The sequence below is a fragment of the Falco rusticolus genome, chromosome 2, assembly GCF_015220075.1.
Source record: "Falco rusticolus isolate bFalRus1 chromosome 2, bFalRus1.pri, whole genome shotgun sequence".
Classification (NCBI taxonomy): Eukaryota; Metazoa; Chordata; class Aves; order Falconiformes; family Falconidae; genus Falco; species Falco rusticolus.
Window position 1 is genome coordinate 114,299,863 of NC_051188.1, and position 26,304 is coordinate 114,326,166.

Genomic DNA, 26,304 nt, shown 5'->3' on the forward strand with positions numbered 1-26,304 from the left:
CTTGCAGCTGCAGGGCCAAGATTAAGTACAGGCATTACGCCACGGTTTGCTCTGCCAGGAAACAATTTCCCTTTCTCAGGAAGCTCTGCTGCTTGGCTTTCATTCCAAAAGTTAAAACATTCCTTTTCCACTCCTCTTTTTGCTTAGCAGAACATTGTAAACTCAAATACACTTGTTTTCAGGGTTTCCTCCAAAACTCATCAAAATGACGGACTCACACAGAGTGTCTGTGTAGATAAAGGGAAGAGTATTTAAATATAACTAGGAGAGGTACCATATGACCCCATTTTACTCCTCAAGTCTGGGCAGATTTAGGACCTACCTGACAGTTAATAACATGTCTGCAGCAGAGGATCGCGGAAAGGATCAGGTTTGCCAGACTTCCACATCCCAGTGACTGGATGAGGCCTGCCTCCTGAAGAACAGAAAGGAACAGAACCAAACCCCGTGGGCTGTGCTGTGACCCTTTCTTGTACCTAGCAGAGACTCCAGAGTAAATGGTTTGCAGAATTAAAGCTTTTCCTGTGTCACTGGAGAGGGATGATTCCTCTGAACCCCTCCTCTGCCCCACTCCCCGTTTTAAACTTTGGTAGTATGATTATCCTGCATCATGGTGATAGCATTTTGGAAAAGCCTTTCTTTCCAGTCTAACTGGCAGGACGTGTGACTGCTGAGCAGCATATTATGCATACCTTCTCATACATTCCCAGGATCTGCTTATCTGAAGAACAAGGGGAAACATCAGCATTGCTTTATCGATAGGTGCTGCTAGGAAACTGCTGGTTTTCATCACGGAAATGACCAAGCCCATATGAACTAGGGGTGGTTTTTTCTGTTTCCATGTGCTAGGTTAACAATTGTAGAAAGATGGATGCTCCTTTTCCTAAAACACCAACTCTACAGCCTGAGTATGGGATCTGAAATGGCAGCTGTACCCAGCAGCAAGAGAACCTTTATGGAGGACCTATTTTACTGGTGAAGCCTTCTTGCTACCTATAGATGCTATAATACTGCAGAGGCACAGCTTGTCTTTCTGACTTACAGATTATTAGATGCCTTTAGCAGTTTGCAACACAGCATGCATAAGGATGAATTCGGCCTAGAGACAGGAGATCTGTTGTGTAAGGAGAAGTTACTGTTACGCACTTACGGCACAGTTGCTTCCCACCTAGTTATTACCAGAGGCATGGGACACTTTATTCTTATGGGGGCTTGCATAGGCATGGATTTAAGTCTCATTGTGTCCGAGCCACAATGTATCCAGCTATAAGTCTTATGCCAGAAATGCTTTTACATCAATACCAAGTCTGAGGCATACCTTTAGGATATCTTCTCGCCAGTATATGGGTTCTGGTAATGTACTGACAACAATAAGGCTTACCTGCTCCATTAGTGCGAAATGAAGTTTTCACTTGTTAGAAAGAAAAAAAGACGTCAGACCAAATTCTTTTCAGATAGGAGCACATCACTTGCTAAAGGTGTTTCTGGAAGACTTCTCCAGGAAAAGACCTAGACCTCACTTGCCAGATGGACAGCTAGTATAGCTGCATGCCCTTTTTCTTTTGTTCTTTAGCATCAAATTTTTTTAAAAGAGCTCAAAACCCACACAACAGGCAGCAAGCCAGTAAGCTGGTTTTTGCATACAAGTGTCCCTATGCAAACCAACCTGTTTACCCTTTGCATCAAGATGCACGCAGTGTTTTGGTCAGTGTGGATGGCTAGTGGCCAATCTGCAAAAGATGTTGATTCACCACTGCCAGCTTCAACAAAGCCACTGTTCATCCCAGGCTTCCAAATGCCTCTCGGCATGATCAGGCCACAGCTCAGATGGTGCTTTTGTACAAGTTAATAATTATGGCATGCAGTGGTGCTTTTCTGAGCATCTTGAAGTACTTCACAAAATATAATACCTTTCCCTCATGCTCTATCACTGAGCAAAGCTACATGCTGCTGCTTAAGGCAAGAAATTTATTGCTTGCATAGGTCACAGCTTTTCAGGTGCAGAGAATTAACAAGTGCAGCTCGGAAAGCCTTGGTATCTAAAGGATGCAGACCAATAACTTGTTCACAGAAAGACACAAAAATGCAAAAAGGAGAGGGAAAGCTGGCTCAGAAGAATGGAGTTAAACAAGTCAGTGTGGCTTTGCAGTGAGACAAAAGACAGTAGCCTAGAGCTTTAAACACAGAGAAAACAGAATTAGTGCCATTGGAAAAGCAGTACACCTGGGAATAATGGGATCCAGTTAAAGGGAAGATGTATATCTCATCGAATGGCAGGAAGGATTTCTACCAGTGAGGTCTGGCAGGGCTTGGAATAGCGTGGTGGAAACCAAATGTAGTGGAAAACTCTTTCCCATGAGAGTCAAAAATAGACTGGACAGAGCATTAGAAAGATAATGACAGGAGTGATTTTGTATTCTGTTCAAGCAATAGTATTTCCAGGGCCACCAGAAGGGCAGGACTGCACTGTTTCTGCAGTTCTTCCATGTGTGGGGCTGCTAGCAGAAGTTAGTAGCTATTCAGCACCGAGTCCCAAAAGCGTTTATGATTTCTTCCTGCTACAATAAGTTTTTTGAGCCCTGCAAACTTCTGCCTATGGGAAGCTTAGGTCAAAATAAATTGGCATCCTATCTGAAAGAGTCTGGGAAATGTTCTTTTATTGCCTGTGTAAAACACAAACCCAAATTCACTTGTATTCTTTCTTCCTGTTTTAAGAATGGGTTTCATTATCCTTTAAAACTGTACTGCAACAGCAATCATAGGTTATTCAAGTCAATCATCCTGAAATACCTTTCTGCAGAGTGCCATGGTCCCCTGATGTAAGTTGAGATGAAACCAGTCCTGTTTTCATATATACACACTTGAGCTTGTGGGCCAGCTTTCCTAGGAATTTTACCCCTTGGGCCCTGCAGCGAGCGTGTGTTTAACTTGTGAAATGTGCATAGTGGAATTTGGTTTCTCACTTAGTCTTTACAAAGTGCACAGTGTTGTCAACACTGCCCCTCCATGAAAACCCAGTGTTTTCATTCCCAGTTTCTAGGTGTTCATTCCCCGTTAGAGGCAGAGGGGCTGTCCATGCAAACCAGAGGCATGGTCCTCTAGACGGCAGGTGTCTGTAAAGAGGACAGAGTGGAAGAAAAGGGATGGGCTGTTGAATGTGCTGGAGCATGAGGTGACATAAAAGTTACAAATCAGACAGGTTACCCATACAAAAATGGTCTTTCAACACCTTCTTTTTCATCTCCCAACTCAATGGAAAGTTGTCTTTTCCACTCGTATCAGGACTTCCAGTCTCGTGTAATATCAAGTCCTGCTCTGTACAGCTCAAGAAGCCTTTGTCTACAGCCACCCAGGGATTTCTTCTGGGCCCCTCTCACCCTGCCCCTTTGTATGCACCGAGCATGGGACTCACCATCCTTGGCTTTGCCCTCCCACCCCAGTCTCCTGCCCTTGGCGCTGGCACCTCATACGACTCCAGTTCTGACCCCAGGTGCCTGCTGTGGGTGAGCCACCAGCGCCGCTTTGTGTGCCAGGTCCTGCAGGGCTTTGCTCAGGAGTGTGATGCTCAAGGTCGAGTCTCACAGGGTTCATCCCCTGCAGCAGCTTCACACTCTGCCCCAGCAAAGTGAAGCCTGCATCATCTACAGCAGCTCTTCGAGCCTTTGTAGCGCATGCCAGTCTGTAGATTCTCAAAGGCAAAAGCTGGAAGCCTTATTTTTTTGCAGCCAGTGGGAAAGAAAAGCTGTCACGTAATGAAACTCATACTTTATTTCTTCTGCCTCTGCTCTGCAACTCAAAAATTGCTGGATCATCCTCAACACCTTTCATTTCAAGGTCTATGAATTCAGTGACATGCTGGTCACAGCTTCCTAGTGCTGATTTACACGCTGAGCAAGTGGCGTGCAGGCACCGAGCCCGCGCTTCCTGGGCACCTGGTTCCGTGGCGCAGCTTTAACCTGGAGAAGCTGTGCTTTAGGTTGAAGGAACTTACTTCCCCTTCTTGCCACAGAAGGAACAGCTTCAGTCAGCCATCAGGAAAAAGAAATGGAGCTCTGAAGTAGGTAGGGTGTTTCAAAGCTCTTACAAACATTGGGTTGCTCCTTTGCAGGGTTATTGGGAGAATTCTATTAGCTGGCTAACTTTGAAACAGAGATAATAATCTTTCTCAGATCACAGAAAAAATCCATGTCAAAGACCAAGCTGTAGCTCAGGAGTCGCTTGTGATATTTTCCTTAGGGCATATAATAGAGTAATTTACCTGTGGAAATCACTAAATTTCTAAGGCATCATTAGAGCTGATGCAGACTGGGCTGAAAATTCAGATGGGCATTTTCAAATGTAACAGCAGATTACGGCTGCCTGCATCTATTAGCCCAGGGCAGGGCCTGGTGTTCAGGGGTCTCACAAACTGGAGTCTCTGGATGGAGCCAAAGGGATGGCAGCTGCTGAGAAGGCAGCTTCACAGACCAGCATCTTCAGTGCCACTGGGGCTGCTGAGCTCTCCTGGGACCAGCTAAAAAAACATCTCTGTGGATATAGCTTAGCATTCACACCTCAAGCTGGCTGCTAGCTGAGTGCTTACTATCGCTTTCCTCTGCTCCATATCTGCGTACCTTTTTAGACTAAATTCCTGGCTCAGATAAATATGAGCATCCTTCTCTGACCTGCCTGTATCCAGTGTAGACCTAATTTAATAGCAACGTGTTACAAAGATAGCACAGTCCTAACTGATGAGTCCTGGAAGCTGCAGCAGTTGGGAGCTCTGTGTAGGCTCATTTACCCTTCTGATTTTCTGTTCCCAGAGTGATAAATTAAGAGGAATTGAATCCCTGTGCTGCTACAACTAGACTGTCTCTAGCATTGAGTTTAAATGAGGAGGTATCACAGTCTACTTACAGGATTTATCAGAACAATTTAGAATTGTCCCTGCTTCTCCCATTCTCTGTATCACTTCTTTGATATTCCAGTGACCTCAGTTTCTAATTTGACCTTCTGAATAGCTTCACATTAGATAATTAATGCATACTGCATATTCACCTGCTTAAAGTTCATCCTCTTTACCCACTCTGTCAGTAGAAGAGCGGTCCCTTCCTCATCCTACTTGAAGCATCTTGCATTTGAGCCTCCTCCTGTTGAAGTTCATCTTATTTCAGACCTCTGCTAAAAGCGGGGCTTTTTTTCCTCACCCCATGTGAGGCAAGCAAGGGAGAAGCTAAACTGAATAGCAGTTGGAAGGCGATTCATCAGGCTGAGACCTTTCCTGTTACAGGGGCTGTTCCATCGGCTCAGCCCGGTTCCTTCAGAGCAGCTGCCCAAGTGTCTCCAGGTCTGCAGTCAGAGCAGGGTGCAGCCTCGCATCGTGTCTGCAGCTGCAGGGTTGCCCAAGTCACTTAAAGCAACACTGTGATTTGCATGATTTAAAATAATGATTTTATGCAAGGCACATTTTAATCAACAGAAAGCTGTTCATCTCAGAGGTCTGTATCAGCTGGTAACTATGGCTCATGCGTTTTATTCCCCACTGAAAGAGCACACATGCACACCCAGCCTTCCTGGCCATCTCTCTCCCCTGTGCCTTGGTTGAGGAGACTGCTTGCATGAGATGGGATGCGCTTGCCCCATGGACTGCGCTATTTCCCCTCTCCCTGCAGGCAGCCTGGGAGGTTTTGCTAGTTGCTCCTCTGTTAGCTCACCCTTAGATCACCCAGAAGGATGGTCCTTCTAGAGCAGCAAGAGCTCCTCAGAACAAGGCCTGGAAGTACGCACAGAGAGGCACCAATCAATCTGGGAAAACTTGACAGGCTGTGTACAGTTCCCAGACTGTTAAGAAAAACATATGTCTGAGAGGGAAACGTCAGGAAGCTGGGAAGGATCCTGGGGAAAACCCTGGCCAGGAACAGAGCTCCGTTCAAGCAGTTGGTGTGAACAGCACACTAGGGAGGCAGCTACATCATATGACGACCATCACTGCTCTTCTTCAGAACTATCATCTCACCCCCTCCACCCATGGAACCATGTGCTGGTAGCGTGAGATCTCAAAGACAAATGCCAGGTACTGGTTGTACAAGCTGCTGGAGACACATGGGAAGCAATACGCTTAGCCCAGCCAGGCTGAGGTCTTGGTAACAGCTGTTGTCAGCTGTAGATTAGGACATCAGCATCACTCTACCAGGGTGCAGATCAGCCCTTGGCTTTGAAGGAGCTATTCCACATCTGAAGTGTCTGTGGATTCCTAAAACAACACAACCTCATCAACTTACCTATTCAATGGATAATTTCTGAGAAACAACCCCTTTCTTTCCCCTGCATGCCTTTCACATATATTATCTGTAATTTAGATATCTGCAGTAGCTCATCTGGTTGTATCAACCAAGTTTGCAGACAGCATGTGTTGCTAGAGGGCTCCCATCAGATGGAGAGGAGTTAATTACAGGGCTATATATCCTGTCTGACATGCCAGAAAAGCCAGGGGTCTTCCTGAACTAAGCTGAAAGCTGTGTAGGTGTTCATCTAATTTAATTTTGCTGAAATGAAAAGTGGTGCTGCTTGAAAGAGAGTGAGAATCTTCAATTATTTAGGAAAGTGGTGTGTCAGCTCCCAGATGACATGGAAATCTGTCTGCCAAGTTAATGGCCACTGGCCTCCTTCATTGTGACCTTTGAGAAAGGAGCGAAAAGCTGTATTTGACAGGGCATTTCAAAGTAAGGGACCTTGTTTTCAGCATCCCAATCCAAATTTTCATAATCTCAAATAATAGGAATGCTCTGTGTATCTGCTGCAGGATTCTGGCTCACTCACAGCACTCATGTTTGAGAGGCACAAAGTATTTCCCCCAAAATACTTAAGAGTTATTGTAAACTTGATGGATAAAGACTGCAGATGTGTCACTGGTGTTCACTTGGAGCAAGGGAAGAGCTCTGCAACTTCAGCATTGTTCTTTTAAGGCCAAATGCTCATTATAACAAGGGAAAAAAACCCCAGTAATTTTTTTGAAACTTTGTACCAGATAAATACAGCCTGTATTTTAAAACAGATTTATTAACTAGAAGGAAACAGCAGGACACTGAGTTCCCAGGACTTCATAAAGGGAGGATACACCTTAATTTGGTCTTCCAGTGTAGTCAGACTTAGTAATTGCAGAGATCTTTGTTAAACTAGTCACATCTTTGTATCTCAGTGCTTAAGGTTGCTGATGGCTCAGCTACAGTTTGCCGTGTACTGGTAACCACTGGGTAGTAGTTAGGTGGTTTGAAATACATTACCACCTACAGTAGCCACACAGTAAACTGTCACTGTATTTCTTTTTTTTTTTCTTGAAGCTGTAGCATCTGAAATAGCTCAGCCTCCTCTAAAAAGGCACGTCTTGCCCTCATCACGGCAAAGTCCTGAATAGAGACACTAGTGCACCCCAGAGACTCGGAAGGGAGAACCCCGTGTGGTCTGGCCTTAAAACCCAGGACAGATGTGTTTTAGAAGTTGCACTGCTTCAGGTGACAGGAAAACCCCTCTTGCACAGAGCTGCTCCATTGTTTCTCCACTTGCGTGGGTGGGTATGACCGTATCCAGCCAGATATCAACTTTATCCACAATCCTTTTCCTGCTGCCCGAAATTATTTCCTTGTTGGCTGCTTGGCCTATCTGCAAGCAGCTGTGTGGGCTCGTAATGAGGCAATTATATACGCATGGCCCTTTTACAGGAAAGGTTGAGGCCATTTCTCCTTGAACTGATTGGACTCCTTAATGAGTCTTATCTGTTTCCCCCGCTTTCTCAGCCACTCTGGTCACCTTGTCAGTAGGCAAGTGGCCTGGCTGGCACTGTAGATTTTTGCCTCTCTACCTGTAAGGACCCTTTCTGAGAAAAGGCTTTGTTCATTGTCTGGGCGCCAGGTTGCAGAGTGATTATGTCTTAAAATGTAGCGCTCTGAACTCACCTGCAAATCAGTTCTGTGCACAGCTGTCTGTAATGAGGGGCATGCCAAAGCCTCCCGATGAGGGCTGTGCCCAACGCCTCCCACATCTTAAGTATCGGGGGAGAAGAGATCTCCTCAGATGAGCATGGAGTGAGTAAACAGCTTGGTGGAGTGTGAACTGGCTGCAAAGGTGCTTTCTGCTCATAGGCATATTCCAGGGCAGAATTTGGGTGGATAAGTGACTGTACACAACTGGCACTTATATATGCAATGGGGGATCTCACCTGGGGTCTGTGCCTTCATATGCCATAAATGGTGCCTGAACAAGGACTTGAGGAAAACCAAAAAAACCATGGTAGCACAGCCCAGCTGAACCAGGGAAGACAGATATGTGAAGATGGATATCCAAGCGCTGCCGTCACCACTGCAGGATGGTAGGTGAGTGGCTGGGAACCATGGGACATGGATCTATGGGAACAGAAAAATCATATGGATGTTTTGAACTGAAATAGCCAGCATCACCCATCATTGTAGACAGGTGTGCACATAACTGATATACAGGTGAGTTCAGAGCGCTACATTTTAAGACATAATCACTCTACAACCTGGCACCCAGACAATGAACAAAGCCTTTTCTCAGAAAGGGCCCTTGCATATACCTAGTCCTCCTACTCTTTCTTCTTCACTATCCGCAAGCAAATGTTGTCATGTATGTTAAAAACCTAGTCACCTTGATGATAATTTTTTTTTCACTGCATGTCCCACAGCTTCTCCCCCCTGGAGCCTCAGGTTTCTCTGGTGCTTTTATTTCATCTTCCTACCTCTCATCCCAGCCTATCTTCTCACTGCAACAGGAGGCATCTTGTCCTTCAAGTATCTTTGGGGCCTTTCCTCTTGAATATGCTGTCTTCTGGCACTGCATCTCATTTCAGTTGTTCTATTGTTACTGCTTTCAACATCTTTGAGCTTCTCCTTCCTCTTATATTGTTGACTTAGTGGTCTAGGGGAAGCATGGTCTGACTCTGCTTGCTGAGCCTACGCAGGCTACTGTGCGCACAGGCAATTGTTAGGGTACAGCGCCGGCAGGAAGGGTAAGATGAACAAACAGGCGATGTATGTGACTGAGATTTTGTCTCACTAGCAAAGCATCTTTAAGACACCCTTGTAGTCATGCTGGATATCATCAACATTTTTAAATCTTTAGAAACCTGACTGAAGTCCCATTAAAAAGATAGTTCACTGAGGGAATCGGTCCTTTGTGGGTGCTGGACTTTGTTAGGACTTGCTTAGGAAGAGTTTTGTGGCAACAGGTCATCTAAGTTAACATGTGCCCAAAGCACCCTGTACAACACAAAATCCAGACAGCTACTTCTCATGGATACAGAGGTGAGTATGTGTTCATGCAGAGCTGTGACTGGACTAATGATCCCTTTGGTGTGAGCACAGCACCAAACGAATGCATCCAGTTTGATGCCACTATGAGAAGTCATGCTACACCCTGTGACTGTGGGGCTCAGATCCCTTACTACAGGTTTCCCTGGGCTGCTCTGCATTGCAGTGTAGCTTGTCCTTAGACACGTGTGTTGTGGAGAACCACTGTGCCACGGGCGACCAAGTGTCAAGTTGGAGCTTGTGAAGGCCTGGACTAAAATTCTGCCCTGGATTTTGAGTAGCTGAGAGCAAGTTATTGTGTCCTAGATCAGCTACAGGACTAATGCAGAATTGAAACCCCGCAATTCACATCTTCAGCCTGGAAAGCCCCTTGCAACCGTTGCCTGACTCTGCTGGTTCCTTCGCTTCACTAGGCACCTGCCTGCTCAACATTAAAATTCAGCCAGTGCCCAGGATGCTGCACAAGCCGGGGATTGAACCGCCTGACCTGTCCACGGGTGATCTGCTGCCCAGACCAAGCTGGCATCAGGAATTAGGCGCTTCCCTGTCGCATTCCCCCTGCCCCACATCCTCATCTCTCCTCTCCACTCCTCTCCACGGGGGAATGTTCTGAGCATGGTGAACACAAGCAAACAGGATCAGGCATCTCCCAAAAAGCGCTTCTCACAGAAAAGGAAACGGTGACACCCATGTGTTGCTGGAGGTTTCTGCAATCACCTCAGTCAAGGACTCCCAAAACACTATAGGCACACACACAAAATAATTGATTTATATTTTAAATGGTCTGCCACCCCCTTCCCTGAGCCTGAGTCGTGGCTGAACAGCCAGATGCCTTACCCAGCACAGCGCACAGCAGGGGCAGGAGCTGCTGGCATCTTCGTAGGGTAGGGGCTGAGGTTACATACGTGCTGCCCCTGCACAGGCACGCTGCCCGGCAGAGACCAGGTGCTGCATTCACTGCCTCTTTTGGTAACGATGGCCCTTGATCAAACCATTCTTGGCAGCCTTTGACAGAGGCAATGAGACACTTGCTCAGGAAGTGGGCAGCCTGGGCTCTGCTCTGTTCTCAGGGGGTGTGGGCTTCCAACTCTTTGGTCTGTCTAGCAAGAGATGCTTTTTAATCCGGTGCTTACGGCAAGGCTAGGGCAAGCACTTGCCAGCCTGCCTGTTGAAGCCATGCCAACACGTAGCAAAGAATTCCAGGTTCCCAGGGGCAGGGGGGAGCTCACACACCTGCCTGGTGATCTGAGTGCTCTCCTGACAGGAAACCCCCCGGCTTCCCTTGGGACCAGTTCTGTGGGGTATGCAGCAGTGGCTACATATGCATTAAAATGCACAAGCCCATACATTGCCCTCTTGACAGAGGCTCCTAATCATGAAGGTTTGAGGTAATGCTGCTGTAATGAATGAGCCTGTGCAGTGTTGGGAACATGTAGGTACTAGGCAACTGCCAGATATTGACACTACTAAAAGGAAGACTCAGGATCTCACTTGCACCTTTCACAGTGGTATTCGCTGGTTTTGCTGATCGCATCAGACAGTGCTTAGCAAGACAAGCCAGGCACTCCTGAGAGCTATATACCATGGCGCGAATTAAAGAACAATTTGACATAAATTCAGCCTCAAAAATTTTCAACACCAGCCAAATACTAGTGCGGGGTGGCTGGCATACCCTTCCTACACAAGGGCCTTTCCAGCCTGGTCTGTTGATGTTAGGGCATGTTACTAATGAATTCCATGGAGGCAAACAGGAGGCTGCTTTCTCCACTTTGGATCCAGGAGGCTGTGAGGACAGCAGCAGCAGTCCCACCTCATCAAGTTAAAGATGAGAATAAGACCTGATGCAGTTACTCTGCTGAGGAGAGCCTTTTGGAAGATGTGGAGAAAGCTGGCATTGGTACCGACTGTGTGTCATGAAAAACAATGCTAGTAACACTAGCGTCACACCCACTTTGCTAACAGAAATGCATCAACGGCAAAGGGAAGGACTTCTCAGAGAGAAGGCTAAAATTACAATTATCTCATTTTATTTTCATTATACTCACTCTCTGAAACAGAAAGTAGATAGTGTATTCACCACTTACAATTTCCTGATGCCTATGGATGATTCCTATAATTCTGTCGTGAAGGGCACCGCTCCTCACCTGCATGTCTGGCTCTGGCTGCTCTCTGCTGCCTGTCCCCTCCTGCCCAGCACTGGCCAGCTCTCCTGGCAGAGGCAGCCGCAGCATCGTTGGGGGCAATGGAGATGCACCTGCACTTGCGCTGCTCTTGAACCCCACTACGTAACTCCAGCCACCACCCAGCGGTCCCTGCTGCCCAGCACAATTAGGGTTTTTTTTACTCAAGAGAACCATTTGCCTTGATGTTCAGGAGCTCTAGGCAGCCCCAAGGTTACTTGGAGAGAAGTATCAGAGAAGGACCCTGAGCAAACTTCTGATCCAAAGAGGCAGCAACGCTTTCTTGAGAAAAGCCTCACTCCAACCATGGGGCTTACTGTGCAAGCCCTCACATGTACACACAGGTAGCTTGAACCACCGGAAGGAGAAAAACCAGCAGGAGTTTCACCTCTACTTCTAGCAGGCAAGGGAGGGAGTGCATAAACCATTTATTTACAGTACGGCAGACAAGTTCCACACGGTGCCCCTTTCTTTGAAAAGCATTTGTCCCTTTACTAGTTTCTGGCTACACGGTATCTCCCACCTCCACCCAATTCCAGAATCTTGCTTTTGTGAGACTCTAAATTTGGCAGATCTGAGTCTCTGCAGTTTTGAAATACTGCACTGTACTTGGGAGCTGCTCGCTGTCTTCTGGATAAAAGCTGCTCATCGCTGCTGAGCTGGAATATCCTCATGTTACCCTTTAGGCAGTGCTTGACCCGGAGTGCCAGGATGGCAGCAGTTCACAAGGGAACTCTCAGGAGAAAACAAAGACCAGACCACTGCAAGTCTTGAGAAAAATGTTGCCCTAAAGTGAACTCTTTCCAAACACAGGGAAATGTTACATATTTTTACTTATTTCATGCAAAGTAGGATCCTCCTGCCCTTTCTCCTAAAACCAGACACGCCATCTTCCTCTGCCGCCTGCTTTCCTCGTACTATTCAGCCCTGTGTTATAGTCAGAGCTCCCTCTTCTTGATCACCCTCATTATAGCGATGCAATAGCCATGCAGTTGAGTTCAGACACACACTCATCCTGTTCATTCATCTGTGGTGGGATAAGCGTTGACCTGGGTACCACTCTGAGGAAGGGATGTTGTACTTAGAGTTGTTCTTGTGGCTAACTTATTCACAGACTTCAAGAGACAGGCCAGCAGTGATTTATACTCAGGCAAGAGGCTTGCTCTCCGCTGAAAATGGTGCAAAAGGAAGAACTTCAGAGGATACTTGACATCTGTGTTCCTGCAACGTGCATTTCAGTAGTTGTAGTCAAATCTTTGTTAGGGCTGCTGTGAGAGCCCTTGTTTTCAGTAAGGCTAGAACTGAAGGAAGTTGCTGGAAGTCACTGGACTCTAACAACACTGACTGCCTTGAAGGTAGCATGTGTGATCAGGAGTCTTTACCTCCTCCTCCCTGTCTCCAAATCCTCTGTTTTTGACATTTTTTAATTAGTGAGCAATCCCTCGACTGAAGGAAGGGAGTCTACAGCTGTGTAGAGATACGTACAGAAGAGATGTGCCCCTCAGCCAGAAGAGTCTTAAGCCCGTCTTTGGGTCCCAGGAGCTCAGACTGGTCCAAACCTAATCTGAGGTCCTGTTGTTTTCACAGAGTGTTCAGAAACCTGGAGCCCAGACTCCAGCATTCTCAACATATTCTCACAGGTTGCAGATTTCTTTCCCTGTAGGTGCAAGACTGTAGACTGAATCTGTTGCATGTGTCATCAACCAGACGTGGAGGCCACTCTGCACTGGCTGAGGCTTGACCTTAATGTAAAAAAAGGCTTTTTCTTGGAAATGCAATGGTTCTGCACAGTTGTGCACGCTCTCATGTGAGACAGACAGGGGCTTACCACTAATCCTTTTATTGCGAGTCAAGCTAGAAACCTGTTTGCATGACCTTGAAAATGCCAGTCACAGCAAACAAGAGCCTAGGATTTTGCAGAGAATGCTGGGATCATCATTACACTCCTCAACATACCTTGATACTCTTTCACAGGCAGATTGTACTTCCTGATATCAGCTCCAGAATTATCTTTGAATCTTTCAAATGGAAACGCTACTTTCATTGCCTAGCTTTCTGTTGTGTTTTGCTCCTGCATCACGGCAGTGTGGGACCCATGACAGTTTGAGGCCGGTTATTCCTCTTTGCCCAGCTATCTGATAGCAGCTTGGAGGGAAAGTGTGGTGACTGTGCACACTGCCATTCCTAAAGCTCTCCAAATTCTCATCTGGGGTGTGTTTAGCTTCTGGTAAAGGTTGATCAAAGAAAACACAACAGAAAGAGGCAAGGAGAAAAATATGATTTATTTTCTAGCATTTAGGATGCACTTGAAAGATCTGCAAGGTATTCTTGGTCTTATCCTCTCGTGGAAAGTAACTGCAGCAAAGGTCTGACACACAAAGTTCACAGAGCTAGCCTATCCCCACCAGAAGAAGGTGCAGGAGTGGCTCAAGTGGTAGCTTTTGCTCTGGTGGAGCACAGCACAGTAATTACTGGTCCTGTTGTATACCAAATGGTAGGAAATGCAGCTAGGAGCCTTGGCCTTGCATCCCAAGGTGCTACGGGATACGCTGACATGATGATGGACAGGCCTGGCTATAAGGTATCACAGAGCCACAGCTGCCGCCACTTGTAGCTGGGGCTTCTGCCAATAATTAAAGTTTACCACAGCCAGACAAGGAGCAGCTTCATTGCCAGATAAAACACCAAGTAAATAAATAAATCACATAAATCCCTCCTGAAATAGAGAGCTGGGAGATCTCCAGTGAGAATGATTTGTGAAGAAGGGTAAAGAGAGAGATGGGAAGAAGGATGCTTCACTGGGATGGAGAGGGGTCAGTGTAGCAAGAAGAGGTTTGTTTATTTAGGGCTTACGTCTTGGGACGTGTTGCTTCTTGAGACAGGGGCCCAGCACACTGCCGAGCTCCAGTTGGAACAGGCGTGATGAGATTTCCTTCTAGGGATGTAAAAAATGGGCCAAGGCTAGTGTGAGCCCACCCACTTCCTGGGCGATCTGTGCTCAGCCTGCATGGATGCTTTCACGGATCACGAGGAGAATGAGCAGGCTCTCCTGATTTTTGCTGCCCAGTTCCTCACGCTGTGATTCAAGTATTATCCCACCCTCCTGCCTTTCACTTTGCTCCTTTGGGGGAGTTTGTGTTTTAAACCTACCCTGATAACTTACCTCTCCCTTCCCAGTCTGAACAATGTTCCCCTTTCAATATGATGCCGCTGCTGTACTCATATGGACACAGATAAACAATCGGTTCAGGTTATGTTGGCAGGAGGGTGCAAATCGGGATTCATCTAAGTGGCAGATGCAGAGAGATGGCTTTGAATGAAACTACAAACTACATATTAGAGAGATTTTGCATCGCTAAATTGGGTCCAATCCTAATGAAAAACTATTATTGAGCTTTTTTTTAGTTAATTTAAAAAGGAGTTCCTTATGAGCTGCCCATCTAATCTTATCTGCACTTAAAAATGTGAGAGCCAAAATAACTGATGCCTGTATGAAATGGTTGAAAATGAAAATTCGGTTACCTATTTCCTGCCATTGAACAAGACAAAAAGAGTGGTAGATATGCCCAGGTGAACCTAAACTTGTCCATTCTGTGCTATTCTCTGCTTCAAGGCTAAGACCCACACCCAGGGACCCGTTCCAAGTTTCTTTAAGATTATCTTCCTTGAATAATACATGAACCTAGGGATAGAAAAGCATAGTTAGGTGGATTGGCCTCTTTGGACACCTGCCTTTAGAACAGGTATCAAAGATACTCCTAACTGAAGGAAAGACTTTATTACTTCAGTTCACACAGACACATTACTATTATGTTTTCCATCATTATTAGGTAGTATTGTGGCCTTTAGAAAGGTAGGGCTAGTCTGACACACTGGTGTGTTTGGCTGGTAATGAGATGCACTCATGATGCATTCACCAGAGCATAAGTTCATGTCCTCTCCAGACAGACAGGAACTGTACCTTAGATCATGCACTGTGTGAACATGCGGTGGCCTTTTGCCTCCAGCTGGCCTCAGCGGTCGAATAAAAGATAGGGCAGGGAGAAGGGATTAGCTCTTGCCTATGGAAATGGCCACCCCAAATCGGTGGGGCAGTATGGGAGGAACTAGTACTGTCATCACTTCTCCCTTGCTTGGTCTGCGAGCGAGTAGGACATCTCCAATTCATCAAACTCCATCTCTGCAGGAGAGAGGCTGCAGCACCTCACTGCAGGGGTAGGAGACATTCACCCCCCCTCCCACCCACAGGGAGTCCTGGAAGGAGGCACGTTCCTCACTGCAGCTTAGCGCCTCATTCCCAAAATGCTGCTTTCTGGGTCAGAAACAGGTATTTGACAAGTTTGAGAATGGCTCTTTTCCGCCAAGCTAGTTTCGAATGAGTTCAGTTAGCTGAAAACAGGCACCTCGATCAGATGAAGGCAGTGCCGCTTCCCGTGCAAGCTGAGAGACTTACCCCAGCGTGTGTAAGTGGTGTAAGCTTTCCATGCAGACAAGGCCTGTGGCCGCCTGGCTCCTCAAGTCCTGCAGCTATCTTACTGAAAACCGAGATGGGTCGGTGTCATGTCTGGGAAGGCTTCATGCAGGAGGCATGTCCTTCGCCTACAGAGGGCTGAGCCAGGCAGGGAAGAAGGGGTCTGCAAGGGGCTCCGTGCCCTCCTGAAATCCAGTGCCTCGGTGGGGGCTGATGCTTTAATTTGAAAGGAAACCACGACACTGCTTCCCAGCGTTTCTTGCTGGCCTCCAGACAGAGTGTGATGATGGTTTATTTTGACTTCAGTAGCTTCCTCCCCATGAGTCCCCCATCTCTTGCCTAGCTGCGCAGGTCCCGCAGGTGTAGAGCTTTGCCTCTGCTGTGCAGCAAGGAAAACCCACTCCCCACACTCCTGTTTGAAGTGGAGCTTCTGGAGATCTCTGACACAGTATTTGTGGGGCTTTTGTAGATGCTTAACGGAAACTTTTTCTGATTCACTCAGCTGCTGGTAACGTGCTCCCTGTGGTGGCTGTCAGGCGCTCCCCGGGTTCACAGCCAGCGCTCAGCTGCGTTTCAGGCAGGAGGCAACAGATTGCAGGGTGAAATACCGGTGCCACAGACCAAAACAGCCTTTACCAGCAGGCGTGCAAAAATGGGATTTTTCTGTCACATCAGCCCTCTGAACAGGAGGACACATAATGATGCAATTTCCTCAAGCTGTGGCCAGAGCAGTTACAGGGACATCCTCCCCCTGTGCTGCAGGCTGCCCTGGCTACCCCTCCAGCCCCTCCTGCCACAGCCGTGCAAGTGTTTGTCGGGCTGTGCTGTGAACTCAATTGCTGAAATGATCTGGGTTAAAAATAACCTTGTAAAGAGTTAAGGGATGTATTTTTAGCCCAGATCATTTCAGTGATCCAGTTTACAGCACAGCCCCACAAACTCACACTGGAGGGGGGAAGGGGGAAAGAAAAGGTCAAGGGAGAATGAGCAGTTGGAAATATAAGCTGTCTTTCTGTCAAAACCAGGACCTTATGAAACTGCACCTCAAAAGCCCTGAGCCTCTCTTGTTTTCATCTAGCATACTGACAGCTGCCTTCTTGTGGCGCAGTGTTGAGAACTGGGTGCTGAGGATCACTATGTCTGGATCCTATTTCTGTAATCAAGACACCAGCCCTGAGCCTTGGATACCTTATTATGTCTGCCTCTGACACTATTTTTGTTATTATTTTCGCTGTATTTAATTTTGCTGAGGTAGATTATATGTGCAGCAACGAAAAACCCCCATGAGAGTCACAGGGGAGTTTTGCAGAGCTTGTGTGAGCGCAGGGAATTTGAAGGTAGCCAGCACGACAGACTGGTGTGAGAAGAGGCAGCAGGGAATCATTCCTGCAAAACTTTTTAGAAGCAAGGGAGGGATGAGGTCAGGGACTGACCTCAAAACCACATCTAGATGCAGCTGCATGAGGTTGGGGATGGAAAGTGCATAGGACCAGTACCAAAAATCATGTAACCATCACTGATACCATAGCTGCTGAATATTCCAGCCTTGCAAAGCGCTGTGGAGGGCTTGCATCTCAGATAAAAGGTGCTCTGTCTGGCCAAAATATCCTACCTGCAAAAGCAGACAAGTCAGAGGATTCATAGCAGGGGGGTGGGGTGGAGTAGGGCGGTACAAATGTCTGCTATTATTCAGCTGATACTTAAGTGCTGCTTAAGCCAAAACGCTCCACTGTATGGCAGTTAATAGACCTTTGCTCTTTTCATCAATTAAACCAGATGCACAAATCCTTCGGTATCTGCTTCTGGCCCCCACCAGTATCCTTTTAGGCTAGCATGTCCAGTAGCATGTTATGGACAGTGACAAAACTGGTGGGATACCAGTCCTGTGAGGTGTACTCATGGTAACTTTCCATTGCAAGGGTCATGATCAAAACTTCCAGTTGAAGGCTGATGGAGCCAGTTTTGCACCAGTCTCAGCAGGACATTCACATTCATCCCCAAAGCCACCTCTGTCTTTCTAGTTTCCCACAGGAGTGGAAATTCTCTGCAATTTTGATTTCATAAGAAGCTACTGGTCTGCAGTGACACTTCCCACCCGTAGCTCAAATTCATGGTCTTTAAGAAGTGCTCTTTGTGAGTACTTTTCAGTCTCTTGACCAATTCTTTCTGTGGGCCTCTAACATGCACCTTCTCTCACCTTAATGCCCACAATGGTTCCATGGGCTCTAGCAGGAGAATTGGCAAATGTCACTGAGCCAGGTAGTGACATTGCTGTACTGAGGGGTCCCCTCTGTCAGACATCATTACTCCCACATCAGGCAGCCTTACTTGTCCTCACATCTTGTGGCACATTAACGCCAGCTGGGACTGTGCTAGCCAGAGCCGACTGTGCCACAGTATCGAGGCATCTCTGCTCAGAGAGCTTCCCTTGGAAAGCCTTGGAGCCTTGGAAAGATACAGCAGGGATGGCATGGGACATTTCTGTGGGGACCCAGCAGCAGTTCCATCAGGCAGCCTGTGAGAGAAGCAGGGATCTGTGCTAAAAACAGTAGCCTCCCTTTCATGCAATCTGTAGAATCAGGGATTGATGGTCAGTTTTGCTCTCACAACAGAGGCGAGGACTCCAAAGCATAAGGAAGGAGAGGTTTTGTTGGGAAGCCTGAATTGCCATGATTATAACTAACCCACAAACAAAGGCAGAACTTCTTCAGTGCTGCCAAAGGGACCAGATTCCATTTTAAAAGCAGATGAAGAAACGGGGTTGCAAACTGTTTTGAAATTTACTCAATTTTATGAACTTATTTAGAAGAGGAAAGCGAAACCTCTTACAGAGAACTTGCTAGCTGCGCTTCCTCTTTCACAGACAGTGCCATGCTTACATTGATGGTATAATTCAGTTCCTGTTTTACAGCTCTGTCTGACTTTTTTCCAGTATTCGCAATGTTTAGACACCTATTTTTATGGAACAGTTAAGGAACTCAGAGTAGCAGGCACCAAATTACTGATGGAGTCAATATTTTACCTTAGCTCACTGGTTTTAGCCCACACGGGCTGACCACGCTTCTCTTCTGAAAAGGAAAAGAATCAGCAGTTGCCTGCAAAGAGCACAAAATTCACATCTGAGTAATTTCACCTTTTTTGCCAAAAAAAGAGCAGAGCTGCTCCTCCTCCTCATTCAGAAAAGTGGTGGGTTATGTCACCAAGATGGGAAGAATGACCAGGAATGGGGGAAGCGGCATTAATATTGTGGGGCAGGAGAGAGCCAGCACTGAGCTCTGGAGTGAAGGAGAAGCCACGTGTCTTAGTTGTGGAAAAGGCTGAGGGCTGGTACGTGCTCTGGGGTGAGAGTGAGAAAGTAAGGCTTCCCACCTGCCTCCCGCTGGGAGGGAGACTGCCAGTCCAGCCCCTGCAAGTCAGGGGGACCATGTTCTGGCAGTGCAAGGAAGGGAACTTTTTGCACGAGTGCCCCAGTATGGCACCTTCCCTCGACTAGAAATCACAGAGCCTCCACACCAGCTGGGAAGAAAAAAAAAGAAGCTGTAGAAAAAAACTGGATAAAGGACGGCAGCGTAACTGCCAGAAAGGATCTGAGAAAGGACTTTTCCTGTTGCAAAACACGTAGCGTAATCGGAGAGTCTGCAGCTGGCAGTTTCGGGAGGACACAGCCCATGGGCTAGTTGTGCTAATCTTAGAATGGCATGTTCGCTGCTTCCTGCACCCTGGCCGGCGAGCTTCGCGCCAGCGAGAGCTGCGTTGCAATCAATGCCTGCTACCAGCAAAACAAGAAACACGTGGAATCATTGCAGCCTTGTGGCTTTGATCAAAGGAAAGGAGCTATGTTTTCAGACTGTAACTAAAAATATTAAAAAAAAAAAAAAGAAAAAAGAAAAAAATATGCAACCACCCCAAAACAAGAGGTCAAAGAGGCCAAGAGGAAGTGTGGTGTCTTTTCTGGGTAAAGGTGAAAGGCTGTGAAAGAAGCTCTTGGAGAAAAAGGGACTATGAGGGAGGCAACCCTTCTACCACAGACAATGAGCACCTGCAGCTCCTCAGCTGAATCCTCAGCTCAGGTGTCCCTTCTGCCGTGCCCAGGTATCCTGGGAGCCGGTATGCTGAGCCAAGCCTCCCAATCCATCCTGCCTTCCCCAGGTTCATTCATAGTTCCCTCCTTCTCCCAGCCTGCCCTCATTGCACAGCAGGGAGCCGGCCTGCAGCTCGGAACAATCCCAGCTGGAGCTCTCCCTCCCCACCTAGCCCAGCCGTCATTTTTCATGTGCAGCAGGTTGCCCCACTGATCTGTTTACCTCACTGTTTCTTTCGTTCCCCTTATCTGCCGCTTCCCCCGCCTGTAATTACTCTAACGAAGGCTGGAAACATGGGGGGAAGGTGCTAGAAGTTCACCGAGAGGAGACAGCTTGATATGGCTTTTGTGGCTGGATGCAGGAAGGCTGGTCTGAAGCGTACAAGAAGTTTAATGGGGAAGATGTTGTCAGGATCATGGAAACAGGGAATGGCAGACATCTACTGAGGGTCGTGGGCCTTGGAGAAAGATGACAGCATTTATTGGGAGCATTTATTTACAGCTCTCTGAGAAAGAGAAAGGCCCTTTTCAACAATGCAAATGGGCCTCAGCCGTGCTGCTCTCTACCAGGTATTTCAGGCTAGCGAGTGCTCCAAGCAGCAGATGAGATGATTTTAATGTAAGCTCCTCAATTTGCTTTTAATCTAGAAACTAGGAGTCTAAATAAATTCCTACTTTAATTTGATTTCAAGTTTCCATGGCTATTTCTCCAGCCCCTGTAGTGCAGTGACCCAAAGGAAATGGTCCATACATGGGCCTTTCACCCCCAGCAATGCTGAAGAGGTGGTTGTGTTAACGAGCCAGCAGGTCCCTCCCAGGCAGAGCAGCGTAAAGAGAGAAGGAAGGATTCTGTGGGAGCCTTTGGAGAAACAGGGATGTATTCCTCTATCAACGGCCTTTGGGGAAACTTTCTGACTGAGAAGCAGAAGAGTACTGAGGCAGAGAGGTGAGAGGTGTGGTCATGTGTTCATGGCAGTGGTGCAGGGAGAGGAGGTGTGAGGTTCCTTGATGGTTTGTAGCCTGGTTTGTTGTTTTGAGGTCTCCACCTCTAACAAAACAAGGATTGTTGGTTAGTTGTTCTCAGTTCCTCTGGTTCGGTTTTCCCTGGCATCAGATACTAGAGATGAAGAACAAAGGTTTCCTTTCATCAGCTTTGATTTCGAGGCTTTCTACTCGTATTGCTTGATACACACATAGCGAAGAAAACAAGGGAAATGTGGGATGGCACTAGGGCTGTGTGCTGTGGGAAGAGCCGCACCATCCAGTCTCCAGCGAGCCTCCTGCTTCTCAGCCTGCTGTTGACCCAGGGGAGGGGAAGCTTCTCTCAGCCCTGGTATTTCCTCCCTCCCCCACAACTGCCTGAGTATTTCAATGCCAAAAAAGCCGAACAGCACAGGGACATCCCCAAGCAGATGCTGGCTTGCTGCAAGGACAGGGAACGGCTTCTCACAGCAGAATCGCTGGAAAAGGAAGGGTGCGTGTGATCAGGGCAGTAAAAAAGGGATGGGAGGGCTGAGAAGGTGCATGGGAACGTCCTTTACTGCCCTGTTCCATCTGCTCACTGCGAGGAAAAGATAGGGAACAGACACTTGGCTTGAAATACTTAGTTTTCTTCCAGAGAAAAACACGGAGTGTAGGCCCTTCAGCTGGAGCTGAAAGGCCCTGCATGAATTACTGGTTTTCTGGGATATTTGCAAATGCTGCTAGGTCCTGTCTTCGCAAACCTCTTGCTCTTAAGACTGGATGATTGATGCCAGATGTGAGAAACTCTGCTTTAAGTCCCTGCTTACTCTTGAACTTTATAACACATATGCAGGCTTCTCTCTAGCCTGCTTGCTTTTTGCAGCCTTTGCTCATAACTTGTTGCTCCCAATTTGTCAGAACAGGCCAGCAGAGACCAATTCAGAGGTGGACAAGTCGGCATCACCCTCAGTGGCTCAGCTAGCAGGGAAATTCAAAGAGCAAGCAGCCAATATCACTGGAAAAGAGGTAAGGAACTCCGCAGCCGCCAGCAGGTAATCAAGTGTGAAATGCAGTACTTGCCTCTGCCCGTAGAAGTTAGAGCATCTGAGCATGAATCCACCTTGATTTTGAACCTTCGCAAAGGATTGTCTCCTAGGGCAATGCAAGCTATGATGGCATGTTCCATGCATTACTGGCTTGTGGTCGAGTGTTTTGGTAGAGCCATACCTCAGGACAACTAGGCACTGTAACTGAGACACTGTAAAGCTTGGTAGGGGACATGTATATACCTAACAGTAGCAGACAGAGATGCATGTATTAACTGGGCTGGATTTTGTGGGCAAAGCGTAATAATGAGTAATAAAATAGCTGATATTGAGCCACAGAAAAAAGAAAGCAAACAACAGATTACACAGTGTAGAAGCCAGTGGCAGGTCACCAGCACCTTGTTCACAAAAGAAGGTTTCCTCCAGGTAATTCCTTCTATACTGGTCTGAGAGAAAGTTGTCTTTTTACTTGCTCTCATTACCTCTTCACAATGGCATTTCAGACTCTGTGCCTATCTCTATCATGCTGAAACTTTATTTTATTGAAAGGCCACTATGCCAAGCATTACCTCACAAGCTGTCTTTCACCAGATAAGCGAAACAGTAGAATACCTCTCTTAGGAAGAAAGTCAGAATGTTTATGTATAGAGGGTGGTGTTTTAGGAGAGCCCCCTGTATCATTATGCACTTTTTTAGAAGAGGTAATGTCTACTGGTGGCCCTCTGCAGTCAGTGGGTGCTCCTTTAAAACAACTGCTGCCTTCTGCTGCTCAGCTGATTTCTGCATGTCCCAGGCTGGGCCTAAAGGAATCCTCTCTGTCACCCCTCCTGTCTTCAGCTGAATGCAATGGTGACCTCTGTCCTGTACAGCTGGCAGGCCACTGTCTATCAGAGGTTAGCATTCCCACAGCTGAGTCCTGGGATGGGAATAACCAATCTCTTCCCAAACACTCCCCCCCCCCCCCAGTCACCAGTGCACCACTCCATCAATCCCATTACAGTCATTTTCTCATTTGAAGGTATGGGATTTAATTGCACTGAGCTCCTTACCCTACAGAAGGCAGCAAGTTCCCAGACCTCTCTGGTGTTATCTGCAGTCCTCTGCTGCTCCCCAGCCAAGGCAGTGTGGAGAGGCCTTACAGTGGGGGGAAACTCATTTTCTCCAGAGACAGAGGACAAAGTTTCCTGTCTTTTCTCTCCAAGCCATCTGTCACTTCCCCGTTGGCTTTCTCAAGCTGGCCTCAGATTAATGGCTGAGTGGATGGTCTTTAACCCTTGCTTGACCCACACCAGCAAAGGGGAACCTATCAGCCAGGGAACCCCTGACATATTCACTGTGGCACAGTGCAGCATTTCATGGTTGCAAAAGGGTGGTGTTTCAGTAAGACGTGACATTATTGCTTCCTAGCATGACATAAGGGTAAGGGCGGGGCTGCCCTCGGCTGCTTAGAGATGCAGCATTGCCATGGCTGGGTGCAGCACCACCAGAAGTTAAGTGACAACAAGTCCACAGGTCCTCCAAGACAGCCAACTCTACAGAAGGCAAAGACACCATAATCCAACTTTTCACATGCCTGCCTGTTAGAAGGTAACAAAACTATCCAAATATTATATTGTGGATATTATCCAAGATCCACAATATTATCCAAATATTTTGTCTGTTAACACATAAAAAGTGTGTTAACAGCTTGGCAGGAGACTACAACCCTGGCATAAAAATAGAGACAGCTTCAAGAGACAGCTTGGCTTCAAGACCAGAGCAATGGTTATGAAGCAGCAACTCCATAGGCGCTGTGCTATGCATCTTTTCCTTCCTAGTGAGCACTCTCATACTAGGAGAGCCTGACAACATTCAGAAGGAACTGGTGTCTTTGCCATTAAGTTGCCTTGTTTCTTCTCCCCTGGAGAATCTGTTTCTCATCACATTAAAGGTTACAGCTGAGGACTTGTCTCTGCAAGCCTCTCTTCTTCATTAGAGAGAAATGAATGGGGCTGTAGGGCATGTTGAAAAAGTCTTAATTCCCCTTTTTGCCCCTAAAATATATCAGAAACAAAATAGGAAAATCCCAAACCAGGTAGGCAGCTAAGGCTTATTGAAAGGAAATCCTGGTAATACAGGAAAGAGAACAATAACAAGCTATCCAGTGTGAGGGGGTTTCCAGCAGGATGCTTTCAAGATGAAGCTTCTGGGAAGGCTTCTCCACCCTCCACAGCTTAGAAGAGAGTCCTTTGCACAAAGACTGAAGCGTCACAGTCCACACTGTGGAAAGAGATACAGACTGCTTTTCCAACATGAGGATCAGGTTCAAGATGCTACAAGCACACCTAGCATGCTGGTTGTTGTGCTGCCTTTGGATGACTCATTTAGGCGAGCTGAGCTCTGCCATCCAAGCAGGTCACTTACAGATCATACCCTTTTGTGCTTGAATTTCACTTCCTTTTTAAAAAAAAATGATTTTCCTGCTGCTGAGGTGGTTGTTTCCTTCTCTTAGGTGCCACCACATAAGCCAACTCGGAGGAAACCACCATGCTCCCTTCCGTTGTATCCCCACAAAAGTGAGACAAGCAACAATGATGAGCAAGTGAGTATCAATTTAATAAGGGGACAAGGTCTCTCCTCTCTGCAACCTGTTCTCTTCTGAGACATGAGCTTGGAGGTATCAGAGAAGTCAGGCTGTGCAGCAAAAGACATCTACCACGCAGCATCAAACTGCTCATGTGCATGTACTGCCTCGGAGGCAGCTCTGTGCTGTTACCTACTCCTGTAGCATGGATACACATCCCATTTCTGCTGCTTTTGGTTTTACCCTTAGAGCACTGGAAGATTCACCCAGATGCTATCTTTTCAAGCATTTTAAAGCAGTAATTGCTGGCATTTACAAGATTTTAACAGCACTTAGCACAGGAGGCATCCATGCTGTTGCCTTCAGATGAGCTCTAGAGGTTTGAGTATAATGACATAATGGCTCTGCTCTTGAGATTTTTCCTTCTTCAGAAAAAGTGAATAATTAATCCAGAGTGAAGAGCGATTTTGTCAGCAGTACCCACAGAATATTGTCTTGAGGTGTCCTCCATACAGCACCCTTGAGTGAGCTGATCCAAGTAAGCTGGCCGCTACTCACTAAAGTTTACACTCAGGACGTTTCTAGTCACTTCTGTCCTTCTGTGTTTCAGGGTACGAGGTCTACCCACCAAATTTCACATTGTCACCTGCCCTTAGCAAGGAGGTTGTTCTTTGTCCTTTTCTGACGGCTACAAGCTCTTGCCGCCTCCATGACAAAGGAGCATGAGCTTTAAAACCTTAGATACTTTACTTTTCCTTTGGACCTGAAAAAAAGCAATGTGCCCCTTCTCTAAGCAATGCTGTCACTCTCTCAAACTGTTGTCAGCCTTTCATAGCTCTACCTTTCTGGCCACTTAGGCCTTTCTGGCCCATACTAATTGGATACCCTTTAACTCTGTTAGTCAAATGGTGGCAGAAAATCTTTCCCATCACAAAAAGTTCACAATGTTTACTGATGTTAAGGCTTGTACCCTTTAAAAGGCAGAATTTTAATCTGCCTGGTCCTGAAATAGTAACAGTCTGTGTCATAGGTTAGATACCTTAATGAAGGCCATGTAGCAGCTGAGCCATTACACCTCACCTAACTCAGATACGTGAGCCAGAAAGCAGATAATCACCTTTTCTCCCAGAGGAAAGATACATGTATGTAGAGCCCTAGGATGGCTAGATAACAAAAGGGGAGCAGGGTCAGGAAAGAAGAAAGCAAACTTTTGTGTGAAGGCACTATATGAGGCTTTATTTGCTCCCCTACTAGCACTTTGTTCTTACTTCTTCCACGTTTTCTGCCTTCACTCTATTTCCTCTTTTTCACCTACTTCATTGTGACTTTTTCATGTTTCATTTTGTTTTGCAGAAGCGGTCTCCAAATGCATGCCCCATTCCCAAGGTCAAGGTGAAAAGCTCTCCTATGATTGAAAAGCTGCAGGTAGGTCCTGGAAGAGCCCACACGGCTGCCCCAGCAAATTAAAACAGATTGGCATTTGTCCTAGCTGCTTCTCTTGTGGAGCAGCCACAGGGGAAGGGGATCCAGGAGCCAAGGGTGACAGCTAGGTAAGCAGGGCAGTGGCCTCACCAGTGAGGGCCCAGTCCCACAATACACAAACAAGGAAGGCAGTGCAGGTCTGGTAATGGTAACCAGTGTCAGAAACAGTCCAGCGATCCTCAGGCACATCCATAGGCAGGTCACTGTATCGGTCGG

General features: G+C 46.9%; 1 protein-coding gene across 1 annotated transcript in view; it reads left to right on the forward strand.

Annotated features, from left to right (window-relative positions):
• RCSD1 (RCSD domain containing 1) overlaps window positions 1-26,304 on the forward strand; it is a 36,037-nt gene that overhangs the window by 4,046 nt on the left and 5,687 nt on the right. Inside the window, exons 2-4 of the mRNA XM_037378061.1 lie at window positions 21,916-22,023; window positions 24,535-24,624; window positions 25,960-26,031. Coding sequence (XP_037233958.1) covers window positions 21,916-22,023; window positions 24,535-24,624; window positions 25,960-26,031 — 270 coding nt within the window. The remainder of the gene's footprint in view (window positions 1-21,915; window positions 22,024-24,534; window positions 24,625-25,959; window positions 26,032-26,304) is intronic.